Source organism: Mixophyes fleayi, chromosome 4 (genome assembly GCF_038048845.1).
Source record: "Mixophyes fleayi isolate aMixFle1 chromosome 4, aMixFle1.hap1, whole genome shotgun sequence".
Classification (NCBI taxonomy): domain Eukaryota; kingdom Metazoa; phylum Chordata; class Amphibia; order Anura; family Limnodynastidae; genus Mixophyes; species Mixophyes fleayi.
Window position 1 is genome coordinate 156,254,166 of NC_134405.1, and position 25,887 is coordinate 156,280,052.

The 25,887-nt window shown below is 39.6% G+C and overlaps 1 protein-coding gene across 1 annotated transcript in view; it reads left to right on the forward strand.

The window, feature by feature from the left end:
- The first annotated feature begins 5,475 nt into the window (after positions 1-5,475).
- ELAPOR2 (endosome-lysosome associated apoptosis and autophagy regulator family member 2) overlaps positions 5,476-25,887 on the forward strand; it is a 72,268-nt gene continuing 51,856 nt past the window's right edge. The window contains exon 1 of the mRNA XM_075208690.1: positions 5,476-5,705. Within this exon, the coding sequence (XP_075064791.1) occupies positions 5,616-5,705 (90 nt within the window). The 5' untranslated portion in view covers positions 5,476-5,615. The remainder of the gene's footprint in view (positions 5,706-25,887) is intronic.

Here is a 25,887-nt window from a genome sequence, read left to right on the forward strand (position 1 = left end):
ACAAGATCTATTCTTTCTCCTTCTTTCTGTACTTGCAGTCTTCTTGCCACAGTGAGTATTAAAAGAGCAGTTGCTTGTTGTTCTTCAAAAGTATCCATATTAGTAAAAAAAATTGTTTATGTGCGGTTGCGAACGAATGTAAACTGTACACATGCTAACGAATGTGTGGAGAATATGTGTTTTGCTTTTTTATGAGGTTTGGGGTGGTTACTATTGAACATGCTCTGCCCCTTATTTAAAGTTCTTGGGGATATCGTTACATGGACCTCGAGTTGTTTCAGTGTGTACAAAATTCTAATCTTTGCTCACAACAATGACTTTGAAAAGACACTGCTCGGACGGTTGATCTTTCGCTAATTGTCTAAAACGTGACTAGTGTGTACGCATTAATCGTCTGAGCGATCGGACCTTCAGTTCAAGGTAAAGTCGTTGTAGATAACACGTCGGTTGGAAAATTCTTCAGTGTGTATCTAGCCTAACTCTTCGGTGGACAAATACAAGACTATAAGGGATTATAAACAAAACTATAAAACAATTGACATCTACATTTTATTTTTATAACCGGTAAAACATTAGTTCCAAATGTTTACATTCCCTCTTCACTGCTCAGTGTTGGTAAAATGCTTTGCTATGTGTCACTGAACACCAGGACCTTATCAGGGAAAAGATTAGCTACACATATTTTCCATTTCAGGGGATTGGTATCACCCTGTCTGCTAGACATGGTACTTAATAGACAGCTCAACTGCACTAGGAAGGAGATCTGTTAGTCCTAAAAATTGCTATTCTGACATACTACTTACATAAAATGGGGGGGAGGGGGGTAAACAATGAATGTAGCTGAAATGGGCTGGTATACAGTGATATGCCATACTGTCACTTCTCCTACAGCTTTTATTATAAAACTATAAAAGGCCTCTGGTGGTAAATGTATTAGTCTACATGATAAAAGATGAAATACTATTAAAAAAGAGAAAATAAAATATAATCTAAGGACGTTGCCAGGGAAGAAATGGCACACACAAAAAAAATTATTGGAAAACTGCATTCAGTTCATGGCCAACCAGTTGTTCAGCTCTGCACTAGGCAAATGAGACATTCTTACAAACACAAGGGGGTAAATGTATCAAGCTGAGAGTTTCCAGTGGGTTTGAAAAGTGGAGATGTTGCCTATAGCAACCAATCTGATTCTAGCTATCATTTTGTAGTATGTACTAAATAAATGATAACTAGAAACTGATTGGTTGCTATAGGCATTTATTCCCACGACTGTGATATGATTATAAGAAGGTGTGAAAAGAATCCTTAAAGTAACTTTAAACTGTGAAAGAAGAACAATATATTTCACATGGTCCTTGTCACTGATATAAACATACAGTGCCATATATAATATAAGCAATTCTATTTTAAGCCATTCTTGTTGACAATCTGCCACTTGCGACAGTGTTCCAAAAGACTGTATAAATGTTTAACTTAACTTCAACAAAATGAGGTAACAATGACAGTAATCATATAAACACAAATTATTTTGCTTTTTAATACTGGTAACCAGAGGAAACTAAAGGAAAACACAACCAGTGCTGAAGCTTTTTTTTTTTTTTTTTTTTTTTTTTTACAATGTCTAGGAGCATGAAAACTTGTACTTTATTCAGTTTTACATAAGTCTATGGAGAAGTATATTACGTCCGGTTTACTTGTGTTTTAAAGTCCACTCAAAAAACAGGGATTAGGTAAAAGCCGGAACTGCCGGAATGAGTAGCGTACCACAGCGCCCTTTGCTGCTTGGTTTCTTGAGTCAAGCTTGCTGTGTTTTCTCCCTGTATAGTGCATTCTGTTCTGCTACACAGATCTGTCCTCTGCACTGTGTGTAGTGGTTTTAAGTGTCTGTCTGTCTTATATATATATAATGTCAGTGGAGAGAGACAGATTGAAGAGGTGAGTTAAATATTATATATTATATATATATATATAATATTTAACTCACCTCTTCAATCTGTCTCTCTCCACTGACATTGTCCCCTCCTCCTTCAGACATGTCCTTATCTCTCCCATTCTACAAAAACTAACCTTGATCCCACTTCACTCGCTAACTACCGCCCCATTTCACTTCTCCCCTATGCCTCTAAACTACTTGAGAGAATTGTCTGCAACCGCCTTACCAGTCACCTCTCAGACAATTCCCTCCTTGATCCTCTCCAATTTGGCTTCCAACCCCTCCACTCCACTGAAACCGCCCTGGCCAATGTAACAAATGATCTCCTCTCTGCTAAATCCCGGGGTCACTTCTCCCTGCTCAACCTACTGGACCTATTTGCGGCCTTTAATACAGATCTTTCACTCTCTCGGCCTCTCTGGGTCTGTCCTCACATGGTTTACCTCATATCTCGCCAACCGCTCTTTTTCTGTATCCATGTCTGGTTCATCCTCCACCCCCGCTCCGCTCTCCCTGTAGGAGACCCTCAGGGCTCTGTTCTTGGCTCTCTACTCTTTTCACTTTATACTACCTCCCTAGGTACTCTCATCACGTCATTCGGTCTTCAGTATCAGCTATACACCGATGATATTCAACTTTACATCTCATCTTCTGACCCCCCACCCCCCTCTCTCGTGTATCTGACTGCCTCTCCACCATCTCCTCTTGGATGTTCTCACTCTTTCTCAAAATTAACATTGTTAAAACCAAACTCATTGTTTTCTCTCCGTCTAAGTCCTCATCCCACCTGGATCTCTCCATCACTGTTAACAATTTCACCATCTCTTCTGTCCCCTAACTCTGCTGCCTGGGCGTCACCCTCGACTCCTCCTTCTCTTTTGCCCCCACATTCAATCCCTTGCCCAATCCTGTCGCTTCCACCTATGCAACATCGCACGCATCTGGCCCTTCCTGTCTCAGGATGCAACCAAAACCATTATCCATGTGCTCATCATTTCCCGGTTTGACTACTGTAACTTTCTCCTCACCGGCCTCCCCCGCTTTCACTTTGCCCCCCTTCGTTCTATACTCAATGTGGCTGCAAGGCTTATCTTCCTTTCCCGCCGCTCCTCTTCTGCCTCCCCTCTCTGCCTTGCCTTACACTAGCTCCCCTTCCCCTACAGAATACTTTTTAAACTTTTTACCCTCACCTACAAGGCTCTCTCCCACTCTACTGCCCCTTATATCTCCAATCTACTTACCATTCACACTCCCACCCGGTCCCAGCGATCGGCCAATGACCGTCGCCTCTCCTCCACTCTGATCACCTCATCCCACTCCAGAATTCAACACTTCTCCCGAGCTGCCCCCCTGTACTGGAATGACCTCCTGCGCTCCATCTGTTTGTCCCCTAACTTGTGCTCCTTCAATCGAGCACTCAAAACTCACCTCACCTCTTTCTCAAAGCCTATCAGCCTTCCACTTAACCCTCTCTCCATGCACGCTCTCATCACCTCGCTCCTCCTGCGCTTGTTCCCCTCTTCTGACTCCCTCTTTGTGCCAGCCACCTGTTTGCCCTCCCTTTAGGATGTAAGCTCTTACGAGCAGGGCTCTCCTCCCTCCTGTCTCTCTACCTACTCTTCTGCTCCAACTTCACTATAATTGCTTTGCCTGGAGCCTCTGAAGTCATGGTATTACTCGTTTAATGTTCTGTACTGTTTTCCCTGTATGGTCTATTGTTTGTATTGTGCACGGAGCTGCAGAAACCTTGTGGTGCCTTATAAATAAATGATTATTTATATATATATATATATATATATATATATATGTATATATATCTTAGTAGACAATTAGACAATTATTCCAGGTGCCAGAATGGGACTCTGAGTACATTATTCGTCCATTCTGGCAGGCAGAATGGTGCTCAGAGTACCCTAACCATCCTTTACGGTCCATTCCAGGTGCCAGAATGGATGCCTGAGTACCTTAGTCATCCATTCCGGCTGCCAGAATTGGGCTCTAAGTATCTTAGACAACTATTTCAAGTGCCGGACTGGAGCTCAGAGCACCCTCATCATTCATTCCGGCTGCTGGAATGGGGCTCAGAGTACCTTATCCATCCATTCCGGCTGCCAGAATTAATGTCTCGATATCTTAGCCATTTATGCCGGGTGCCGGAATGGATGTCTGAGTACCTTAACCATTCATTCCAGGTGCCAGAATTGGGCTCTGAGTATTCTGGGTGTCAGAATAAGGTTTTGTTTATATTAATCATACATTCCGGATGCCGGAATGGATAAATAATGTACTCAGAGCCCCCTTCCGGCAGCCGGAATTGATGCTTAATGTTCTCAGACCTCCATTTCGGCACCCGGAATGAATGGCTAAGATAATCAGATCTCCATTCCAGCAGCCAGGATGGATGGTTAAGGTCCTCGGAGCTCTATTTCGGCAGCCGGAATGAATGGGTAATGTACTGGCAGACCCTTTCTGGCAGTTCGAATGAATGGGTAAGGTACTCAAAACCTCATTCTAGGACTCAGAATGAATAGCTATTGTATTGACAGACCCATTCCTGCACCCAGACTGGATAGCTATGAAACATTGAGACACATTCTGGCACCCGGAATGAATAGCTATGGAGCCCTGAGACCCATTCTGGCACCTTGAATGGATGGCTAAGGTCCTTGGAGCTCCATTCCAAGAGCCGGAATGGATGGGTAATCCATTCCGACATACGTTTAGGCAGGTAGAGCGCATAACTAGAATATATAGCTATGATATACAGAAATATATATTACTATATTATGTGTTTATATATATATATATATATATATATATATATATAAAGGTACAGTATATACGTAATATAATATATGATATAATAGTTTTTCCACATATTACTGAGAACATATATGTGTAGCAGAACAGAATGCATTATATATAGAGAGAAATTACAGCAACCTTCACTCTAGACACCAAGCTGCAGAGAGCCCAATCTGTCCAGCGTTGCGGCATTTACGGTTTTCACCCACACTCCAAAAAAACACAACTAAAATGTTGAAAAACAACATCTATGTGGAGGGGCCCTTAAGAATAATTTCTACACCATTTTCATTATAGTGCCTCTTAAATAAATATGGGCTTTTTCTGGGCATTTGGAAGAAACTATGGAAAGGCTGGCTTTTAGAGCAAAATATAAAAATGCCTTTATAAACTAAACTAAACATAATAAAATAACCACCTTTGCATTGACTCGCATTTAGATTTAAAAACATATACAGCTATAGAAAGCAAAAGAAAAACAGCTGGATTTGTAATTTCGGTGCAGAAAAGATACCCCAAAAAATATATTAAACAGTTCTTACTGATTTTTATGTGATTTAATTTTATTTTATTGAGCTGCAATTGTGCATATGTTATTATCACTGAAGCAGCTTTGTAGCGATGTGCCTTAGTCACTCCTTGCAGTACTGTCGACACACAGGCACTGCCCTGTACAGCCCATTTCTCTCCTCCTCCCACCTCTTTTGTCCCTCCACCTTGTCATGATGTCACCAGCCGGCTTTGTCACTGTTCCATTTGCACTGTGAGCAGGTGAAGAGCGATGCAATAGAAGGAGCATCTTCATCTTACGCTGACAGTGTAGATAAGACACCAGCAACGTGCACACAACCTCAGCTCCTTGCACTCACTAATCAAGATGGGATTGTTCTGCTGGACTGGATGCTTCGCAATCTGCCTTCAGTTGCTATTAGGAACAGCGCTGAGCAATCTACCCACTTGTCTTGAGGTGAGGCTAGGATTTGTCTAAGCTTATTAAACGGGATCTGTGTAGCTCACTGTTTGCCCAGTTTGCATTACAGGGGAAGCTAAACCATAATTGTTTTGCAAAATTCATCTCTGATTAATTGGGTATTCTGCCTATAGAGTCTTGATTGTGTTTACACTGTTCAGTAGGGTAGATTTTGGAGCAGAGTAACCAAATACATCAAGCAATGCTTAATTACCATCCAGTTATTACGAAAATGTACCAGGCCGATAGAGCACGCAGTGCACTGGGCTGTGCCACTGATGAACCTGATATTCTTGTCCTTTTAAATTGTATGACTGTACTGTGTGCAGATTTTAACATGGAAATACTAATTTCAGGATACTATCTTAAACGGGAATATTAATTTTCATTTAAAGATCGCGTTATGATACACTGTTGCCAATCACTCTAGATCCTCCAGCAAATACTGTGTTACGTTATATAATACAGTATAAAATCAGAGACACATTCGAATGGTAATAGATCCATTGAAGGGCAGTTTTCTGAAAAATGACTCCCATCAAACCCTACCATTATCTGGTATCTACCGAGACAGATAAGTAGCAGTTCTTATCTGCCTTTACTCTAGCATATGCTAACACTGCTCGATTTACAAAGGAAGCTATGTTTCCTGTTCTTATATTAACCAAGCTAAGGAGGAATAGTGGAGAAGTGTTGATAGCTGGGAATGTTAAAGTCACATTAACGTTATTTGTTTCTAATGATACTGTAGGCTGGGCTCTAGTGGGTTAAATTTGTTTTCTGTGTTCTTGTCTAAGATGAGAAAGCAGGGTTTATTGGCTTTTGGGTGCAGGTAGGGTTGTGTTTATAGACAAGAGTCATAAGTGCAGTCCTTCATGGATAGCTTATCTAATTTGACACTACTCCCCCCTCCTTCCCTACAGAGCTTCCTAGATAAAGTAGATAATGCAACATGCAGCTCCAGCTGGTCCCCCTACTGCGTGAGATTGTATAGTGTGAGTGTGTGTTATGTGTCAGTAGATGTCTGTACTGGGTCAACAAAGTTGGGTTCTGTCTAATACATCAGTAAGATGAACATGCCACGTATCAGTACCATTTGTAGATGTGTCAGTAAAGAGTATTCGTGTAATGGGTCACTAAAGTCAGTTAAGTGTGTGTTTGTCATTTTTTTTTAGCAACGTGTGTGCTATATGTTATGCATCAATAACATGTATGGGTCATGTGTCAGTAAAATGTGTAATGAATATTCTGTGTATGTAGAATAGGTGAGTGATAGGTCAGTAAATTTATTGTGTGTCACCCCACAAATCTATACAGGCATACACATTACGCCGTCAAACTACCATGTTAGACAATACAGACACACATATTACACTCTACCACACCACACAATATATACATGTACATTATGCTTTTATACCATCTCACTACCATGCTAGACAATACAGCCAAATATGTTATTTGCTAGTAGACAGTTTTGATTATTTCAAAATCCGAATGGGAAACAGTTCTTTATTATGAAGGGGGACAGAGGGCGGGGGAAAAGGAGTGAGGAAGGGAGAGGGAGCTTTGATCTGACACAGGAAGAGAAGGCAACTAAAAAATTTAACAACAAAAATAGTGAAATAGAAATGTTTTAAGTAGCTGGATAGCTGATATCTGTGGCTAATGTGAGGGCACATCTTACTGTATTATAATAAAACTATATATATAAAGTTTTAAATTTATGGGACCTGCATGCTTCATATACAAACTTGGTCAGGACCATTCCCATTTGGCAGCAGATATTTCAAAACAGACTAATTTTGGCCACACACAGCAATATTGCAGCCAAAAACTAGAATCCTATTGGTGTAAAACAGGGGCTCAGTTAGAGATGCCAATTTTGCAGAATTTTCAGCTGTACAAACCATGTTGCACTGCAAAGAGTGTAAATACTAGCATTCCGTTGCATACGGGACAAATAATTTATTCTTCAGAATGCTGCACTTAATACAGGCCAGCATTATTTTTACACTGCATTTTAGAGTTGTGCTATGCCATTCCCCACATAACCCGAAAAAAGTTTGTGCATTTCATATTTCTTGCTCTGTAACACAAGATGTATTTTCCAGGTACAGATTTTGCACCTAGCAGCTCAATTTTCTCCTAACTCTAAATCATCCCTTAATGTACAAATGTAAATATTGACACTAATTATAAAGTCATACTTTGCATCTTTGCTAGTCTCCCCTGCGGGAAATTCCGTGGGGAAGGTCAAGTGGCATGTGGGGGGGGGGAAAGGGGGTTTAGGGACAGCATCATTTATGTAATTTAGGCCCCACTGCAAATCCCTTCATTGAGGCCCCATCCTGCCCACTTCACATAAAGTAGGCAGAATGTGAGAGGATGACCTGCTCTCTCATGAGTCTCGGAGAACTACCCAAAATTCAGGTGTCCTAGACTAGTATGTCTAAAGTGTTAATTTTGACTGAATGATCTGCCAATAATTGACAGATGCTGAAATCGTATATACAGCTGAATTCACACCTTTGTGCTTTTCATACAATTTCAATGTGTTTTGGATGCATAAATAGTGCATGCAAAATCCAAAGCGTTGAACTATATGGCACAGTCAAACACATTGCTTAGATTAGATAGTATAATGTGTCTTGTTTAAAAATTGCAAAAAGCTACTCTATGTAATGTATATTACCAAGGATCTTCCTGCTCCATTTGCCGTCTGAGGCTGCCTTTAACATGCTGCCTCCCAGCAGCCCCCACGGTGGGAGAATGGTGATTGGGTCACTCACTGACCAATTATTGCCTGGTCCCATCGTCAGTGTTGTACAAGCAGGAACAGCAGTGAATGGCAGCCCTGGAAAATATTATGGATGGCATCTCCAGCCCGTTTCTAGTTCCTGCTCCTTGAGAGGAGGTAATCATCTCACCTCTTGGCAGGTACGACCTTGCATAATTCTTTGTCATTAAACCAGTAACTGATTTTCTACATAACTATGAGAGGAAGTGACATTCCTTGTCATTTCTTTATTACAACACAAATCTTTTCTTCCTGGTGCACATACCTGTAGCTATCTTTTTTTATTACATGGTTGTGTAGAATTGCATATTAAGTATATATTTTTTTGTTTTAAAAAAAATAATTATTTATAGTATTTTAGTAATTGCTTTTTGACCAATTCATGTGTAATTTTTATATTTTTTATATTTTGTTGTAATAGCATATTTGACACATTGGGGAATACTGCTGCTACATTGTGTCATAAGAAATAACATCCGCTTTACATTTGGAACACTTTCCTGCTACAAAGAAGTTAAGAGTCAGAGTTGCATATTTTTGAATATCTTAATAAGTCTATGTTTGACTGCTCAGCGGTATAAACTATTATACTCAGGCACGTTGTAATGTCTTTCATTCCACTGGCATCATATCTCCCAATATTCCTGATTTGTAGACAATATTACTGGCAGACCCGGACAAAGTTTAGGCAAGGTTTGGAGAAATCGGGAAAGCTCTACAGAAGTGAACTGCCACTTTAGCCATGCTTGTAATGTGTAATATAATATACATTTATACATATGTAATTTAAACTGGAAATACATCCAATGATTAATGCCCCATGAGTTGATATGCTGAATTAAAAACATATTTTTCCACATTTTTCAGTAGAAAAATCAAAATAAATAAATTAAAGAACAGGCTGTATGTGCAGCAAATGTGTGTGTGTGTGTGTGTGTGTGTGTGTATTACATCATAAATTAAAGTTTTCTTATTCATTATTCCTTTTTTGGGTGCTTAATGAAAGTGCAAGTATGTGTAAGCCCTGTTTATAATAAAAATATACTATAATTCCACTTAGACGGTATACCATATGAGCTATATTATTATTATTATTATTATTATTATAATTATAAATCTTTATAGGGTGCCATATGAGGTCCACGATGCCGCACAAAGGGCAAACAACAAGACAGTTATGGTATAACAGTACAATACAGTAAACAAATAACACTACTACTCACAACACAGCTACTGATAGTCTGCGGAAATTTTTTTTTATGGTAATGAGTGAAGAAGGCCCTGCTCGCTAGAGCTTACAATCTAAAAGGAAAGGGGTAGATAAACTATTGACACATGGGGTGAGCCAATGTAAGGCATAATTTCCAAGTTTGGCAAGTTGGCCTTTGGGAGTGGTGATTTGGACACGTGGGGGCGGGGTTGGCAAATTATGTCATTTTGGTCCCTGCCCCTTGCTATGAAATGCTGTCATTAGGCTCCGCCCCTATAAAGTTCTTGGAGGATGCCTACTCTTTCGGGAGTCCGGGACCTTCCCGGAAATTCCAGGAGACTAGGCAGGTATGATGTGAAGGGATATGGGGACAAGAAGCAAGGGAAGGAGAGATGGAGGAGGAAAGTGGGTGAGGTATACTACATGGTGAAATGACTGGTAGACTTTATTAAACAAGTGGTTTTCAATGACCGTTTGAAGTTATACAGGCTAGGGGTTAGTCTGATAGAATGAGGGATGTTGTTCCAGTGTTGGGGAATATTTGTCCATAAAATGAAGTTATCAGCTAGAACACCTACTCGTACTTGTAACTATTAGACAGGTCCAGTGTACAATACTAGTTCAGTGACTAACTCCCTTGTGTGAGCAGGTTTGCTTAGCGGGGTCTGGTCTTTTTTTGTAAATACATTCTTTTGTCATGTGATTAGATTCCGATTTTTAATACAGTCACAATCCTAATGGATGTCAGGAAATCATTGGCATAATAAATATACCGCAGGCTTTTACAGTGCATAAGAATTGTGCACTAACATATTGTTTTACTAATATTGAATTGTGGTAGGTTTACTATACATGGAGTTGTAGTTGTAGATGAGATATAATGAATAGAATAGCTAATTGTATCCAAGCATTGTTTTGCGATTCTTCTATTAAAGGACCAAAATGGCTTTATTGGAAACTCTTTGGCAATTTACCCTTTTCCTTGTTCCATAATGTACGCCTATGTGGAATGCCTGCTCTTCTTCTTGTTTCTGAAGCTGTGATGGATCAGTGCTATGTGAATAACAATGCTACAAGTCTCTTTATTACAGTGCTGCAGCTTTATAATACCTGCTGAATGCTTTCCAGTGCACCAGGGTTCAGCTATGCTTCATCTAGCCAAACATGAACTCACTGTTGGCAAAGGGAATCTTATTTACCCCAGCAAGGGTAAACCGTGCACGTACGAGGGTGCAGGATGGGGTGACTCATTTGTGGCAGAGAGACTTAAATAAAATCAAATAATTTTTGAGGGGAGTTTTTTCTTTTAGTAGCTCCTTCAGGTATCGTTTTAACGTTAGACTAGTTTAGGCCTATTTACTAATGTACATTGATAACCTCTTACAGCTGGTTATTACACAATGTATGGATAATCTATGTTACATTGTGCATTGTATCTCAGAATAAGGCTGGGTACACACTATACAAAATTTCTCACAATGCAATATCCTTATCATCATCATTTATATAGCACCACTGATTCCGCAGCGCTGTACAGAGAACTCATTCACATCAGTCCCTGCTCCATTGGAGGTTAGAATCTAAATTCCCTAACATACACACACACACACACACACACACTAGGGTCAATTTTGTTAGCAGCCAATTAACCTACTAGTATGTTTTTTGGAGTGTGGGAGGAAACTGGAGCACCCGGAAGAAACCCACACAAACACAGGGAGAACATACAAACTCCACACAGATAAGGCCATGGTCGGGAATGGAACTCATGACCCCAGCGCGGTGAGGCTGAAGTGCTAACCACGTAGCCACCGCGCTGCCTTGAAAAGAGAAAAGTCCCAATCAGCATGCTGATTCATGTATACACACTAAACGTGTTTTACAAGATTTACCTTCAGATCTGTTCTCTTCATCTGTCGTAACCATCAGCTGAAAAAATCATGACTCTGTACACTCCATAGAGATCTATGGACGCTGCCAGTCCTGAGTGTATACACTCTGCAGAATTGGAACAGCGTCATTCCATCGTTGAACGACATTTTTAGTCCAGTTTAAAAATCAAATGAATCGATACGCTGGGCATTGGAACAATAATCGTTCATCGTTGGAGCGTACACACTAATGTGATATTGGGCCAACCGGTCATTTATCATGTGATTGGCCTGGTAATTGGCTGAAAACACTGTAGTGTGTACCCAGCCTAAAAGGTTTCAGAAAGAGTCGCTAAACAATTACGTTTAGTTGCAGGGAAGGAACATGATCAAATTTTTTTCAAAGAGCTCATGCTCTGGGCTTAGGTATGTGGTGAATTGATATTTTCTCTCAGGCATTTTACTTTGTACATTTTCATACACAGATGATTCCCTATAGTCCCTGTTTTGAATTTAAAGTTAATTAATCTTTTTAAAAAGAAGTTTCCCACCTCCCTTTACCTGTACTTGGATGGTACTCCCCTGGGGCCTTCTTCCTCTGTGTTAGTGGCCCATTAATAATATTAGGCCTCTACAAAAGAGGACATGATGTGCAGAGCTTAGCACCGTAGAACATAACAACAGACCTGCACCTGCTAAGCACAAAAGCATAATCGCACGTGAAAGTCCTGCCCTGGGCTGAAGTAGTAGCATGATGTGGCAGAATGTGTGTTCCTTATGCTGTGCTGTGGAGTGCAAGGTTGTATATGCATTGTTTAATTCTCTGCATAAGAGCCAGCCTAAACAACTATATAAAAAAAAAACATAAGACTGCTACAGCATCAGGACCAGCTTTGTACAGTCAAAAATAAATAGAAAATTCCACATTCCGTTGAATCTTGTTCTTCAGTGTTATCGATGAGCAGCAAAAAGTAGAACTTTTGGAACATTTTGCTGCCTGAGAAGGCATTATACATGGAGCCCTTCTCATACCATTGACATGCCATCGTATTTCTAACCACTTTAAGGACTGACAGTTGCACTTGATAAAACCCTATTGAACTTCATTAAATCATACTTACCAACTTTGTCAGGTACCCCTCTGGGAGGTTCCGGAGGGGTATGAGTGGAGGGGGTGGGATTTAGGAACTTTTGTAATTTTTTAGCCCTGCCCCATGACGTAATGCTGCTTACGCATCATTTTACAGAGGGGCATTGCGTCATTGCGGCACTAATTCTGCCCACTTCATTAGGGAGTGGGCAGATGCAGGAGGTTGCCCTACTCTACTGGGAGTCCAGGAGATTTACTTTCCAGGAGAATTGGCAAGTATGTTTTAACTGTAGTAAGTATGGCAAATATCATCAATTTACTACTGCAACATTCAGTGTGTGTGTGTGTGTGTGTGTGTGTGCGTGTGTGTGTGTATATATATATATATATATATATATATATATATAATGTGTGTGTGTTTTACTTTTCATATCAGTACTAGATATCTCCAATAATGTATCACACTAATGCTGCTATTGTGCAATTTACAGTTACACCAAACTAGTTTTTCCATGTAAAAAAACTATCATTAAACATTTTGCTTTTATTAAGCATAAATCCTTCACATCCCCCAGATTCTGACAGCCATGCAACTATGTTAGAACCAGCAGGGATATTTTCTTCAGAAGTGAGAATAAATGTCAGTGTGCTGACATTCTACACATTCACTGAAGTCCATGCGTTGGATACATTATCAGCAGCGATTTCAATAGAGTTTTAATCACACAGACACTATATAATGTAACAAGGCAAAATGTGGTGGTTGTGTACAGAATTTGTTTCTACTCAGTAGTCTTATCCAGATGTCATGTAATGAATACAGTGTCATTCTAGCATATATGTACATGTTACACCTACTAGTTTGCAACCATGTTATCAATTTATTACATTTAATAGTGCACTTTAATTCACTGGTCAACAAGCAAGTTAAATGTAGCTCCTTGTTTAGTGCTTTGTAAATGGCTATATAGTAGTGTGTATCAGGCTTTATTGGTGCTGAAATGACAATGTGTCTAGGAAAAGATTGATAAGCTTTGTCTAACTACTGATAAAAACAACTTGTCCGGCTTCTTTGTGACCTCAAGCCTCAAACGTCCTTAAAAGATCTGTCCAAATTGTTGCATTTCTATGTAGTTAGTTGTATTTTATTTTAATTGGTTTAATATCTATTGTTGACTACACTAAGTAGCAAGCAAAAAAAATCAGTCCCCAATAGGGCCACAAAGGCTGGCCAAGGTCATTTAGAGAAATCTTGGGTCCCGGGCACATCTTGGCATCACCCCCCCTTCCTCCCTAGTCCACACTGGCCCACTATGTTGCACACATGCGGACACAGGAAATGTGTGTTCATGTTTATCAATAGGAAGATATCCGTCCATGCAGTCACTTCCTCCACCCACAATTTGGCTCAGATGGGGCCATGGGATTGGTGGGGGAAAGTGATTGCTCTCACCCTAAAAACCACCGCCAGCCCCCAAAGGAAGGCTGGACCTTCAAGGACCTCCATGTGAGACCAAAACCAGGGTACTTTTACCCTCCCTCTGGTTCTGGCACACTGGTCAATCAGCTGGAATGCTTCTGGCTCCACTAGGAGCTGTTAATGTGCTCCGAAGGTGACCACACACATAGAGATTGCAATTATTGACAGTGCTTTACACATATGCCTTACAACAGTGGTGGAACTACCATTGGTGCAGCAGGTGCCCATGGAGATAAGAGGGTCGGGGGCCTGGTTCTCTCGTCCCCAGCTCCCTGCACCAGGGCCCATAACTCGCTAGTTCCACCTCTGCCCTTCAATGATCTGATTGATATTGATTGGATTATTGTTTGCCACTGATCTCATTTTAGGGCTTCTTGTGCTGTGATATGTATTCATGTTTGTAGGGTTCATTATAAAAAAATGTTGCTATGTCTTATTAGAGTAATTTTATCGTTTTCAAATAAGCATTGCCCAATCAATTGTATGTGTTTCCAAAGCACAAAGTGATTTATTTTAGCAGATGTAAATAGTCAAAAATTCAATTCATTATTATATTATGATACAGTACAGTACAGCCAATACCAAAAGATAAATACATACCACTTGCACTACGCTGCGCTAATCACGGGCACTCCTGGACAGTATATCTGTTAGAATACTGTGATCAGTGAAGACTGAGGGCCATGGGGAGTGCAGCTATGGTTATATACAGTACAGTGTTACACAGTGAACAATAGAGATGACGTAGATTGTTTCTATAGGTCCAGACATTGGGTGGGTCCAGGGTTAACAGGTCATAGGCTGATTTAATCTAAGGAATCCAAAGGTGGGGGTCGTCTCCCAGGGGATGAGCTCCTTTCTTCCCGCCAATGCTCCAGTTACAATTAGCATTTCATAGCCAACATCATACAAAGGTTTATTCCCTAATATCAATAACTAAAGTATGCAATGCGCGATCTCTTCGCCGACTGCACCGGACAGCTGCTGATGAATAGGGCTTTAATATGACACTAGGCATGATACCTTTCCTATAACCTGAACATTGAATACCACTGAAGTGTACGTATAATCGTTATATATATATATATATATATATATATATATATATATATATACTACTAATAAACCAAATACTATCTGCTCATAAATTACAGTGTAACCGAACCAATATGAATATGAATTATATAAATAACTAAATGTTGTAATGCGAGTGCGTGCGTGCGTATTTTACCGTGCGACCGCACCACGCCACGTGTTACGTGGCGTACGGATCGCAATCGCATGGCAAAATAATATTAAACCAATATACTTTCGTTCATCCAATTATACGACTTTGACAGTCCACCCTTTGATAGTATAATAAACCTTAAAGATGTTTTATGCAGGATGTCAGTACCACGTTTCATTGTTATGTAATACAAATCCCCCTTGGTGTATGACCACGCTGTTTGTAGATCTAAACAAGTTATCATAAGAGAGAGTCTTAATCCTCTAAACGACTTCTTCTTTTACTATAGACCGTACATTTCTGGAGCTTGGAGATAACCTTTTGTATGCCCTTCAAGGGTGCAATAAAACACATAATACATTATTTGGAACGGTACAAGGTACAACAGAACATGTATCAGTTATACAGGATACTCTACTACAGTTCTTCAAGTTTAACAGGTTCATCTGTCCAACGCATGTCTTTAAGCTCAGAATACATTTAAACACTTCATGTTCATTAATAGCATCATCCTATGTCTATCAATAATGTCATATACAATCTCCTTCAGCTCGCCTTAATATACACTCTTCTAATAATGTCATCAGTTCTTTTCATCAACACTTGTTGGCGGGCTATTGTCTGTTCACTCTTCCCAGTCTCCCGATACTCAGATTTAACAGTGATCAGCTTGCAAAGCATTGGGAGACTTCAGACTAAGGGACCTAGGTGTCGTACTTTTTCCCCTAGTGACCTCCCACCCATAGTTCGGGTACCTCAAGAATATTTAGTGGGAAGAGAACTAGTCCTACTTGATATTATCACTGAGGCACGTGTGAGCACGCCCAGCACTTTGTTTGGTCTAAAACCTTACCTTCCCAAGAATGATAATCATTCTCAAGGATGCCTGCTCAAGTCCGAATATTACTGGACTGGCATCGCTGGGTGTATCTCTTTTTTTAACCATGGGGTCACCGTACTTACAGACGTAATGCTACTCAGACAATAGCCCCTCGCACTTTCTCCAAGCTCCAAGGTTTCCAAATTTTCCTTTACCCCTGAATTGAATAGAGTAATTGGCTGGACCGATTATGCTACTAACTTCTCCTTCATCTCCAATACCTCCTTATCATTACCTGAACCAGCCTCTGTCACCTGCTAATAATCAAAAGAATTAACCGTCCTGAGAAGAGAATGAAATGAGAGAACACAAAACAGGAAAAACTACAACTTCATGCTGGACAACAGTCTTAGCCTTTGGCTCAGGTGCTACTAACTGCATTCGAGGCCTTCCAGAACAGACTCATGAGTGCCCTTGGACCCTTCTCTGAGTGTTGGCCCCTCTGCAGTGGGTAGAATGGGCACCAGTGTGTGTATGCTACCCTTGAAGCCATGATGCTGGTAGCCTACACCTGGTACCTGTCTGTCAAATAACCTGAGCCTAAGAAATTACTGCTCCACAACTTACTCTCCCGATCCAACATCCTGACAGTTAGTGTGACATTTCAGGAAACAGTGTTTTGGACTTTCTCGGTTGCTGTCTCACTATTTACCTTCTCTCAAGGTCTAACCTAGCCTCCCAGTAACAATCTCATCTCACGAGGGGTCAAGAACATTTCAAATGCTGACAGGTTAAGAGTCTGCCCAGGAGTGATCTTTTGGTAGCGGGAAAGGACTAGTGGCCGAAGCTATCAGTCAATTCAATCAAGTTCCAACTCTTATTCTATTCAATTCGTTCTACCGAGTACCGTTACTTTATGTTCACACTGGTTTATGGCTAATTGAAAGTATGTGATTTGTTACCACTACTCATACATTATACATCTGTTATTAATAACATGAATACCCCTATCATCTATTATAACTCTAGGACTATCATATTGAATAACAAAAGCTTTGAGTATGACACAGTAATACATTAGACACATTTCAATACACCTTTACCCAGACATATTTCATTGGTACACCAGTGTATACTTGAGGATCCTGCATGGTGGTAATTGGATGACGTGTATTTGTTTTACCTGGAGGAAAACCCATCAGCAGGAGGGATATGGGATGGCTCTATTGGTATCATTTTCCTGACATTCTCTTAATCAAGATAGGATGTTGCCGTCCTACTAGCTTGAGACGAAATATCTGGTGCACCCCAATATACTTTTACCAGCTTGCACATACCTTCTGTACCCAGCTCTGCCAGACCATTTGCTGCCTCCTCTGGGACTGGGAGATAAACTCTGGGAGCTTCTGGTCTACCTTGTCCATCTTTCCAGAGTCCACCAGACTCCTCACCACATCTCTTCACCTTCCAGACAGTTTATTCCTCAGGTAACACAAATCTTCATATATTAAAAATTATGTGTGTGTGTGTGCATGTTTGTGTGTGTGTGTGTGTGTTCACATTTTAAAACTAAAACAATACAACGAAAAAACAAAACAAAACATAGATTTGTTAGCTGTCACATAAAACCCTGCTGTCTATTTGACAGCTATGTTCGCCCTGGTGTGATAGCCAAGTATGGTCATGTGTGTAAGTGTGGACTTTACTAGCAGCTACTTCAGTTGGTAACTGTGTCACTGTATAAAGTCCTCTATGTAGTGTCCTACTCTTGTGCTGGTATTGCTATAAAAAAGATTTTTCAGTCAACTCAACGTCGCCCCCTAGACTAGAAAAATGCTGAAGGCCAATGTATATCAATCGATTTTCCCTCTGCCAACTCTCATGCCATTCTCAGTACTTCACATCCAGCTATTTGACTATGTGGGAAAGGCAAAGGGGTCTATTTCTATAACACTTTCTTCAAATATAACAGTATCTAGTACATGTCTGTCTAACAGTGAAAAAATATAAAACATGAAAATTCTACATTTTCTAGGGTTTCACATTATGTCGTATCTTGTGGTAAAAATCCTACTCCAATGTTCTATACAGAGATGCATATCTGTATGCCTAACCTCCAGCAATCTCCTATCCACCCTTTGTGCATCCATATAAAGGCACATTTTTGTACAGGAAGCACGAATCATAAAACAAAAAAAAACAAAAACAGATATGCAATCTATAAAACATGAATCGTATTTCCACAACAGAACCTTTCTGCTTAAAATCAGCAGTTTCTATACACATGAAAACAAAACCCCTGACTGTTTCTGTAACTCATGTCAATCTAGTGTGTGTATCTCTGAATTTGTCTTATATAAAAAAATTAAAAATATGTCTTAGCCCCATTGATGAGACTGTGTCTGATTTTATCTCTACCAGAGCAGAGAGAGAGAGAGAGAGAGAGAAAGAGAGAGAGGAAGAGAGAGAGAGAGAGAGAGAGAGAGAAAGAAAGAAAAAGAAAGATAGAGGGGTACTAGCATTTATGTAAAGAATGAGAAATATGAAAGCAATGAATAATGGGAATACAAAGATTTGAATACAAACATACATGTAGAAAGGGAGATTTTACAACACAAATGACAGCTGGATTGGACTCTATGGAAAAATGGCTGTATTCATTCCACTGCTCCCCTTAGCTATTTGCTAACTATGACCCCTCCCCATACTTGACTAGGGGGTCTTAACCGTGCAATCCAGTGTCGTCCGTCATTTGTTCATTAAGAACTCGGTATCACATTGAATACATACCTTTTCAATGGACTTTCCTAACTTATGATAGAGAAATGTAAAAATTAACTGTTGATGACTCATCTGAGATACATAAAACGATATTTTGGAGCAAAGTATGTACATACTTCATTGTTGGATAATGATTCTCAGCCAAACAAATTATCATGAGACACTGCAGCTTAAAACAAAGAGTGTTCCAATTGTCTATTGTTAATTAGTCTTTCAAGAGTAATCTTTCTATTTCTCTACCTCACCCCTTTTAAACACTATATATATAGACACAAGTCTATATTTCTTTCGTATACCTTTATCTGTAAAGAAAAGACAAGATAGTTATCTTTAAACAACAAACAAACTAAACATTCTCATTCTTTACCATCGGCCAGCGATTTAGGAAAGCAAACATGTGACAACATAAAACAAACAAACAAAATCAACAAAGATTACCTTTTAAATAAGTTTCTTTCTACACTTTGCACATTAATACCACAGTTTTAACCTTTACCTAGTTGTAGAATTACAGGTCTGACCTGTACTCTAGAGTTGGCTATAATTCTCCCCCAAAGTATTAGTTGTTACAGAGTGTGCAATCAATTGTAGGGGAACCTCTGAGAGAAGTGTACGCCTCCTTTGTGGATGTCTATGTAATTTCCAATCCAGGTATCCATTCTTCTCTCTACACAGTTCCTACTCATGTGTCCCTTCTTACGGCAGTAGAAACACGTCCCTGTCATGTCTGCACAATATTTTGCTAGGTGTCCTATTTTATTGCATTGAAAACACTTCCTCAACTCATGTTGTTTCTCTTCCTTTTTACAATCTCTCCTAATGTGTCCTTCTTCTCTGCAATTGTAACATCTCACTATTCTGGGTTTCCTGTTATGTGGGTTGTATGCTGGTGGTCGTGTGTGCAGTCCCTCTAGTGCTGGGATACTTACCATCATTACCCTATCACTTAGTGTCTCTTTCTGTTTATTTATACTTTTATCATGTCCTATAACTGACTCCCTGAGAGCACTTACAGTGATTCCTTTCCGGTTTGGTAATGAAGTTTGCACCCTTCTTTTCAAGTTTTCCCTGAGGCCATCCATTACAACTGAAACAGCAACCTCCCTGTAGTGTACATTATCCTTTTATGTCTGATACCCCAGTATATTTGGCCATCTCTATCAGAGCCCTGCAAAAATAGTCTGTTGCATTTTCACTATCTTTTTGCTAGATAGTAAAAATTTTACTCCAGTCCACTATCACTGGAAAATATATGGCCAACTGTGTGATTATATGTCTAATATTGTCCTGATTATCATCCTCGGTTAAGGATTCATCCTCCTCCAACATAATACATTTGGTTCACTTAACCTTGGTATTGTTAATGTTTTTTAAATTATTCAAGTTATATTTATATCATTACTCAATGGAAAAATAAAATTTCAAAAGTATTAAAATCATATGATCTCTTAAACAAGAATAAATACTTTGAAACTGGAGGACGACTGGTAGATCGGGAAGACTAAGGTATAAAATGCTCGTGATTTTATCTACCAGAAATCTGACTGGAATTGTACTGTTTGATGTGTTAATAAATCTTTGAGTCACTGATGAATCCCTTGTGTAAATAGTCACTGGCATTGGATCCCTGTGAACCATTTTTTTTGTCACGACCAATGGACAGTTGGCTCACTTTAGATTGATCCATGTCTGCATATTGATCCCTGTTGCTCTCTAAATTGTGCACAATCCAGCATAATTATGTACTTTTTACAGAAAGTATGAGCCATGTAATTGGGTCTCCACTGATGTGATAGGAATGTGCAATAATAAAAAAAATGTCTGAATCAAACACAGCTATCTAAGTATTGGGACAAAAATAGAATTAAAACCCTAAGTTAACAAACACTTACCCAGGCAATATAGTAAGCGGACTAAAAGAACAAAGTGATACTTTTTGTAAAAATAAAACTTAACATTATATGTATTAATGCAAAGTGTTACTTAACATTGTATATATTAATGCATGGTGTGGAATCTAGGCGTTTAATAGTTCACCTACATTATTTTTCAACAAAGTATGAAATAGATATATTCTATGAAACATAGTACTGTTACATGAAAAATAAGTTGTTTTTTCATTCCTAAAAATGAGCCACAGGGCTGTAAAATATATAATCTACACACTTATATGTGTGTGTAACATGTAGAGTTTTACATTCAGCAAAAGCTCTTGTGGTGGGTGGCATGTTCATTACAAAGCACATAACAGGTGTGTGTGCTTGTGTTCAGCTCACCTCCTTATCATTGTTTGCATTACCCAACAACATAAGCCTGAACCATGTTGTGCTCCACCCTTCCTAATCAAATATGAAAGTCCTACTAAAGGTTAATAGTCGCAATTACCACTAATCCTCTTATGTGTAAGCATGATCCCAGTAATTTGGAAAAGTTATTTGTAAGACATCCTATTTTACGTAAACATTTATAAGCACATACAGCATGTTAGTGTAATTAGATGCAACATTTTCTGGATAGTCTTAGATTAGCCAGTCTGGATATTTTGCAGTAGAATTCTGAGGCCACTTTTCACCATAGTATGTATGTAGCTATGTGTATCCGTGTATGTTTGACATTGGATTTTTGGTTTATTACCCCATCCTCCCCCCACCTGCTCTGCATTTGCAGGTTATATAAAACGAGTTCATAGAGTATGTCTTGTCCTTATACAGGGACCTAGATAACTTGGGAGATTTCACCCTGCACCCAAAGCCATCAAGATATTACCATGCATTTAAAAGGGCATATATTCAAAAGAGCAAAGCATAGTTTTGCCCCTTAATAAAATTGATGGAATTGTTTATATTTTGGGCTACTTGATGTCGTGAGTGAGGTCTAGGCATATATGGCATATGCAGTCTGAGAATTTATAGCAATACGATTAGGTTTAGGATAGTGGTTATATTAAATCCAAAAACAGGTCCACAAAGATGGACTTATTTCATAGTTTGAGGCGTCATTTTTTTTTGCAGGAAGTGATGTTTTTAATGTCAAGTGTAGCATAACAGAATTGCATGTTTTATTTAGCTACTCTCCTATTTGTGATTGTGCACAGTTAGCTTCACACGCCAATAAAATTGTCCAGTTTCTCTAGGACATAGACCTTTAAATGAGCCTCATTTAGGGGTCTATGCATCAATAACTAGCGGTACAGCTAAATAAGCGTCACGCAAACACGTCATTTTAACATGGAGACGGGCCAAAATTATGCGCTTCCCTGAGAACTGCATCATGGAGGCTTCAAATCCTGCCCACTAAACTAGGAAGTCATTCCTAGATCACATTCACATGTTACAAGACCTGACATGCAAGTTTATAATTCTAGCTTGTTGTAGTTTTTTGGTAGCCTAAATAAGTTAATAGGAAAAAAACTTTGTTCTGTGACCTAGCAGCAATGCTATTTATGTCCTTACAATCTCTGTTCTTTTGGTTCGTCACCAGGATACACAGCATAGATGCGACAGCTAGCAATTTTAATCAGCTTCCATCTGTTTGGGAAGGTCTTGTTTTACAGGGTTTCTTTGTATGGCATAAATATGTTAAATATGGTATTTTCTACTATGAGGTATTTATGCTATATATCTGGTTAGGACCATTAATAAGATTAATTTTTGATTATTTTTTTAGATCTTTATTCTGTGAAAACACCTCACTGATGACTTAAACTCAGCACTGTCCTCAAAATATGTTGTGATCTGGAAATTGGACAAACTAAGGAATAGTAATAGAAAGGATTGATTTGCAAAGCTGGGAATTTAGTTGTTCTAGAAATAGCTAAATCTACAGTCTTAAACTGGTAAAATAATCTGACCTGCCCTGTCTATCAGTTCTGCATAATGAACATGAACAGATATGCTTTGTTGACGTGGGTTTTTAGCAGAAAAGCTATTGTACACCATCAATGAACGTTAATCCTATGACATCAGAGAATGGGAAATGTAGACCTAAGAGTTCAGTATACTAGAGCAGCACTCACAGCTTCACAATGCATTGCATCCATTACAACTGTGAACAAAAAAAGCAAAATATAAAGGTCACAAAATGGGCCGATCCATTTACTCGACCCCAATGCTCAGATCCAATTTGCCCATACATGTAATTTTCAAAATTGGACGAGATCTGGTAGTTCAGTGCACAGGCTGTTTGGCTGGGTTCCATACAGGTTATATTGGGGCCTGTTAGTGTGGTAACAAGACGGCCGCACAGGCTGATAGCGGTTATCTTTCAATCACATTTATTACATATTTATAACACATCTACAGCTCTTACTACTCAAGTTGATTTGTTGACACTTTGAATACAATAAGTGGGGGTGTGGAGAACCTTACCTAGCTGGTCGTAAAAGTGTTTACATCATACTTGTCGACTTTTCAAGGAAGCTGTCCAGGAGGGTGTCTGTCAAGGGGGCGTAGCCACCAGGGGCGGATCTAGAAAACTGTTGTACCCCGGGCAATTTAGGGGGGGTGATTTAGGCCCCGCCCCCTTTCTAACATCTTAGGCTGCCGACGGCTGCACACTATGTGCAGGTCTGTCCAGCTGTGACAGGCAGTGACAGTGTGCTGTCCGGCTGTTCTGATTGTGTTTTAAACACAGTCAGAGCAGCTGGACAGCACACCGTCCCTGCCTGTCACGGCTGGAAGGACCTGCACATACTGTGCAGCCGTCGGCAGCAAGTGTCTGCTAGGGGGGGCGATTGCCCCGATCGCCCCCCCCTGGATCCGCCACTGGTAGCCACACAAATTGTGTTAGGTCCCGCCCTTGTCAATCTTTGACAATTTTGTCCAATCGCAGCCACGATGATGCATTTAGCCCAGCCACCATCCACTTCACCAACGGAGATAGCTGGATCCGGGAGGTTTGCCTGCTTTCTCGGAAGTCCGGGAGAACTCCCAAAAATTTGTCAGTCTCCGGACATTCCGGGAGAGTAGGCACCTATGGTTTACATGTCTAAATCACAGATCACCAGTAGAAATTGGCTAATAAGACTGGGTACACACTACAGAAAATTTATCCGAAAGCGGTATAGTAACAATTTTAATAATAACTGAAGAAAAAAAAGTCCCGATCAGCATGCTGATTCATGTGTACACACTTTTGATAATTTACACTATTTACCGTCAGATCTGTGCTCTTCTTCTTCTTCTGTCATAACCATCCGCTGAAAAGATCATGACTCTGCACCCTCCATAGAGATCTATGGACACCATTGGTCCTGAGTTCATACACACTGCAGAATTGGAACAACATTATTCCATCTATGAACAAGATTTTTATTTCAGTTTAAAAATGAAATGAAACGTTACGATGTGCTTTGGAATGATATTCGTTCCTCGTTGGAGCGTACACACTGATGCGATGTCGGATCGAACAGTCGTTTATTGTGTGATGGCCTGATAGTTGGCTGACAACCCTGTAGTGTGTACCCAGCCTTATATCTGTCACATGAGTTTTTTTGGAAAACCCTTTTCACTTTTTAACCTGAAAATCTCATCAAAAGTCACAATAATGGGTAAGAAATGTCAAATGTATTAAAAGACACAATATTTATTTTATTCTAAAATGTATGATCTATTTGTTTTAATAGTTAAAGCAATAGACAGCCTATCATAAAGAACATTCGGAACCTTTGTTGCCTGGGGCTGTACTGTGGGACATACTTTTATCCCCAAAGAATCCTTCAAACTGATCTTGTAGCTATCAATGAATAGTTTGAACAGTTTAACCACCTCTTTTTTCAAATTCTTTGGGAACCAGTGCAGAGATGTATCTATCACTGTATCTGTCTGCTATTCAAATAGAGTGTTATTATATAGCCTGGCTTTCAGTATATACATAACAATCCATGAGAGACTCTCTGCAGTCTATACACCTGCAAACCTTGTATTCTCATCTGTTTCCTGGAGATGAAACATGTTTCCTGCTTAATGGCTTCAGTGTGATCTCTTCCCTGGTAAGATTGGGATATTTGCAAATGTAGTCTATTCACAGTCACACCCATTTTTTGTACTTGCTTTTTCCTGTTTTCAATAATTATTGTATTAAATTATCATCCACAGTCCAGTGAGAGATTAGCTGCAGAGTGATGCTAAAAAATGTTGCCTTGGTATCCAAGTATAGACAAACACAATCATATATTATTCATCGGTCATATTATAAACCATTATCCTGTTCAGGGGAAGATGTGGATGATTATAGAGAATGCACTAATACATTAAATTTAGATCTGTAAAAAAATATAATGATATAATTTATATAAATATACTGTAAAATTACCAAACATATCTAATCTGTATTTTGGGTTGATTGTGAGGAGGTAAAATGGCTAAATATGACACTAGCTGTATATATTGCTAGCCAGGAAAATAATTGCATTATATTAGATATCTCCAGAACAATCAATTTAGTTGGGCAAATGAGTTAATCAAATGTTACATTATGGGGAAATTCTTTGTGACCATAATGTGATAAGAAAAATTGCATTGCTCTTTTCGCTAGCACCTAATGAAACAGGCTATTAGATTTACATATTGAGCTAGTGATATTGCTATGTGTGTGCTTGGAGCAGGGGCGGATTGGCTATAGACCTTACAGGGAAGTTTCCCGGTAGGCCGATGGCCTAACGAGGCCACCTCAGATTTTCCAGGGGGGGAGGGGGGAGGGGGGGGCGCGTTTGGATGCGGCGGGGGGGGGGGCATGTACAGGAAAGCAATCTAAAATATTGGTGTTCAGTGGGCAGCAACAGGCAGCCAATTGCTAGGCTCTCACGGTGCTGTTCGGCAGACAGGAAGTCTGACTTCACTTCCTGTCTGCCTGATGTGAGAAGAGACGCTGCTAAGAGCAACTGAAGTGAGGGGGGCTTA